This window comes from the organism of the source record quoted next, unplaced genomic scaffold (assembly GCF_019419815.1).
Source record: "Pyrus x bretschneideri cultivar Hongxiangsu unplaced genomic scaffold, Pyrus_bretschneideri_v1 Contig31, whole genome shotgun sequence".
Lineage (NCBI taxonomy): Eukaryota > Viridiplantae > Streptophyta > Magnoliopsida > Rosales > Rosaceae > Pyrus > Pyrus x bretschneideri.
Genome location: NW_025999624.1, coordinates 2,852,738 through 2,857,063, shown reverse-complemented (window position 1 = coordinate 2,857,063; position 4,326 = coordinate 2,852,738). Strand labels below are relative to the sequence as shown.

The 4,326-nt window shown below is 36.1% G+C and overlaps 1 protein-coding gene across 1 annotated transcript; it reads right to left on the bottom strand.

Annotated features, from left to right (window-relative positions):
* Positions 1–992: 992 nt before the first annotated feature.
* LOC103933422 lies at positions 993–4,067 on the bottom strand. Its single transcript, XM_009343123.3, has 3 exons — positions 3,776–4,067; positions 2,042–2,079; positions 993–1,262 (listed from the first exon to the last, which is right to left on the bottom strand). Exons 1-3 carry the CDS (start codon positions 3,849–3,851, stop codon positions 1,149–1,151), a joined length of 228 nt encoding a protein of 75 aa, XP_009341398.2. The 5' UTR covers positions 3,852–4,067; the 3' UTR covers positions 993–1,148.
* Between the last annotated feature and the right edge of the window lie 259 nt (positions 4,068–4,326).

The window sequence follows — 4,326 nt, the reverse complement described above, 5'->3', positions numbered from 1 at the left end:
GAAGATTACTCTCCGCTTATCTGGAGGTCTTACCGACAGGGAGATTGAAAAGATGGTCAGGGAAGCAGAGCTGCATGCTCAGAGGGACAAGAGAGGAAAGCATTGATTGACTCAGAAATAGTGCAGAACAACCTTCTACAGTATTGGGAAGAGTTTGAACGAGTAGTCTGACAAAGGTTCCGAGTGAACAAGATTTAAGTATTTTTACATCAAGTTTTGGTCAAAATTATAATGATTGGTTACATTTTGACCATTTTTTTTCTTTCCAAATTCTGTAAAATCCAAAAATCAGAACCAAAAACAAGCTAAGCAGTGATGAGAAGCTCAAGAACTCCACAATCATTCTTTTTATCTTTTTGGTTGAAGACCTATCGATGCTATTACCATGTTTTCTGCAATCAGGTAACATACAAACCAACGCTATTCTAAAAATTCCCACCTAGCACAGCCTAAGAGCTAGGCTGCTAATCACCACTCCGATTAACTCTTAGGCATGTGAAAATTAAGAAAATGCACCTAGACCCACCTAGGCTCCTGCCTAGCCCGCTCAAGCTCCCACTTAGTCAACTTAGGCATCCGCCTAGATCATGACTCAGTTAGACAGAAAATAAATAACGTTCATTTTGCATTTTACTTTTTTCAATAAATTGTAGGCTTGTTCAATACTTGAACGAACGCACATTAAATGCTTATTCTCCATGTTTTCATTATGTTCTAATACTTTATAATTTATATCATTCTATGTTGGAATTTATGTATCTCAATGCAATTATGTAATTTTTAAGTATAAGCAAACATTTATTTATACGATATATAATAAAATTACTCAAATCCACAGCCCGTTTAGGCCCCCGCCTGGCCATTTAGGCACTAAGCCCTATCCTGCCACCAGACAAGCGCCTAGTGTCTTTTAGAACATTGCAAACCGTTTAGATAATAAAATTGTCTGCGTCACCTTAGGACAATTATAAATAATTGTCGAGAGAAAGAAATCGAAAAACAATTCCAATATAATGTTGAAGGCAGAAACATCAAAAAAAAAAAGTAACATCTTTAGCAGAACTTTGTAAACAGAACATCTAACTTCGTGTCCAAAAGCAGAACTTTGTAAACAGAACAAAATTAGTTCATCTAAGACTGGAAAGAGCTCAATATGACTTCCCACAATGTATCAAGCTTCCAGCACCTAAGAAAAGACCGAACAGAGCCGCACTCGACACTGTTCTTTGTCCAATGTGCCTGATCTTCAGAAATCCTGGCACCTGCAACACGCAGTACATGTGTGTTCAATTTTTCATTTGGGCAAGCATAATTACAACAATAAAATTCAATGCATGGCAGACTATTAACAACAATGTTTGATACTTTAACATGTGAAATACAATTGCAATGATATTTGGTCTTATTGCATCCTAATCACAAATGATAGGATCGTTAACAATTTGTGTTCTGGACATGGATACCACTAATGTTAATTGAATCATCATATATGTACCATTTGAAGTTTTCATTGATCTCATGCCACTAGCATAACCATCACTCAGATTACGGCCAATACTTTTGTTGGATGAACCTTGCATTACCTAAAGGAGTAGTGGGTATAAAACGTTTTCTTTATTTGAGGTTGTTGATTGATGCCAGATCCAGTGGGATTGTTACTGGCTGGGTGACATGGGTTATTTCTGAGCAAAAATTGAAGGTATTTCTGGAAGGTCACTCCATTGTCTCTTTTGGCATTTGTGGCTTCAGAAAGTCCGCAAACTTGAGAATGGTTGTTTTTCAACTGGTTATTTCACTGACTTCGGACTCCAATCACATATTTTCTCTCTTTGATTTCAAAGTTAACCCACACCCCAAACAATACCTGACTTTTGTCCCTCACCATCTTAGATATATATATTGATCTCAAGCACATAGTGTTTAGATAGACATTCCCGTATGCTCAGTTTTTATACATTAGTTGTGGCAGCTTAAAAAAGTATTAATGAAAAACCATGAGACGAAAGATGAAAATAACTAGAGACAAGATCTGAGGATGTACCTTAAACCTTAAAGCTTCGTACGTCCCATACACTGAACCTGAACATATTCAATACATTATGATTAGGCAAGGCAAAACAAACATCCATTTTTTCTCAAGCTAGCTGACTAATTTATCGCAAGTGATTCTGGATCTATCATGTTCCAGATTAATATAATCAACAACTCTTATGCTATTATGGTCCCGTGAGAAATCTGTGGACTAAAGTCATAATGACTCATCAGATTTAACAAGAAATTTTTTTCAGATGAAGCAAAATGTTATTTGTCAACATAATATTACATAACATGCCAATATCACACATTACTTGTACCGTCTAGAAGTGCATGTTATACAACAAACTCGTTACCAAGGTAGTATTGAAAACTGATGACTGACTACGTGATAAGGCTGTCTTTTCACACAATTTCAGGGTTAGCTGTATAAATACTCTGGAAAAGAGTTGGTCAAGATGTCTCTCAACTCAACTTGACGGTAAGAAAGGCGTACTACTATTAGCAATAGATAACAAAACAGGCTTGGAGAATAACATGAGAGAACGAGAAAGACATATTCTATCGGTACCAAGTGAAGGATTCATAAGAGATTTGTTAAAAATCAAAAAGGGAAATAGGTGATCAGCTTTTGACAATTTCAGGCCAGCTAAGGTTTGCTAATAATAACATGTTGGCGTTTCCCATTCCCTTTTTTTTTCTCTCTATGCATATCTATGCATATTTTGTCACTTAGCAAAGGATAATGAGGTATAAAGAATCTTGAGCCTAAAATTCTTTCTGATCCCCGTTGAGGGACAATAACTTGTGCCGAAAATTATCTTCTAATTCAAAGCACAAGCTCAGCTATAAAACAAAAAAACAAAGTCCTTCAACTTCTACATATGCACCAGGACGCACGGAAACTTGGCAACATAAATTGAGCTATAGTTTCTTTCTACACGAAGAATGTGCACATAATTCAAGTCAACCTATTTACTGAAAACCCTAAAAAAGTGATAGAAAGAAACCCCAATTAACCGCTGTTCTAAAAATCTCCACCTAGCACCGCTTAGGCCTAGTCTAAATGCTAGGCGGTTGACCAGCGCTTTGATTGATTCTTAGGCATTTAAAAATTAAGAAAGGGCGCCTAAACTTGCGTAAATGTCCGCTTAGACCGCCTAGGCGCCCGCCTAAGTCGAGACTCTCACTTAAGCAAAAAATGGATAACTTTATTTTTCATTTTATTGTATTCAATAAATTATAAGAGAATTGTTGATTACTTAGATGAACACACATTATATATTTATTCCCATGTTTTTATTCTGTTCTAATACTTTATAATCTATATGTCATTCTATTTTGCAATTATGTATCTCAATACAATTATGTATTTTTTAAGTGTATATAGACACTTATTTACAACAATATAATAAATTAACTTAACCCGTCTAGTCCACTTAGTTACTAAGCTCCAATCCACCGACTGACTAGCGCCTATCGTCTTTAACAACCTCGCAATTTACAAGCTGCAACAAAAATTAGAAAACCCAAAACAAAATTCCTTTTACTTCCACATATGCCCGTCAAAACAAACCGAACAACATGCATTTAAAAGATGGAAGAGTAATCGAAGAGATGAAATAAGAACATCAAAGGATGATTCCACAACAAAGCCAAGATACGGTAGGGAAGAAAGCGAAAAGTAGAACAAAAACAAGGGTCTTGAAGCAAATATGAAAAGTGGGTTTTGAAGAAATACCGACGGCACCGCCGATAGCTCCGCCAATTACAGCGCCGGTGGCAACGCGAGTCAAGCAACTGTTTTCCTTAGCCATCTGTGAATCCCTGTGTCAATCGTTGTGCGGATTCTGCGCGATGATGGATGAATGAAAATTGATATGCAGAGAAGGAAGTGGGTAGGGTATTGATTTGGTGAGGAAATAATTAGGGGAAGAGGAGTGGGGCACAAGTTGCTTGAGGCAGACTCAGAAGCAGAGAGCAGGGTTTTGGGCTTTTGGCGTCCGTCCGTCCGTCCGTCATTATGTTCTTGTCTTTCTGATTATCTAAAACTTAAAACACCCAACCCTATTTTTATTTATTTCAGAGTACAAATAATTTTAATAAAGTTAAAAAATTAAATTAAATTAAAGGCGTCCGTCCGTCCGTCCGTCATTATGTTCTTGTCTTTCTGATTATCTAAAACTTAAAACACCCAACCCTATTTTTATTTATTTCAGAGTACAAATAATTTTAATAAAGTTAAAAAATTAAATTAAATTAAAATTCCAAAAATATTGTCTTTCTGATTAT

Excerpts from the sequence above, each read along its gene's own strand:
- LOC103933422 (XM_009343123.3), bottom strand. The coding sequence starts at position 3,851 with ATGGCTAAGGAAAACAGTTGCTTGACTCGCGTTGCCACCGGCGCTGTA. Across the intron at positions 2,080-3,775 it reads AGCTATCGGCGGTGCCGTCG|GTTCAGTGTATGGGACGTAC; the intron begins GTATTTCTTCAA and ends GAATATGTTCAG. Across the intron at positions 1,263-2,041 it reads ACGAAGCTTTAAGGTTTAAG|GTGCCAGGATTTCTGAAGAT; the intron begins GTACATCCTCAG and ends TGCGTGTTGCAG.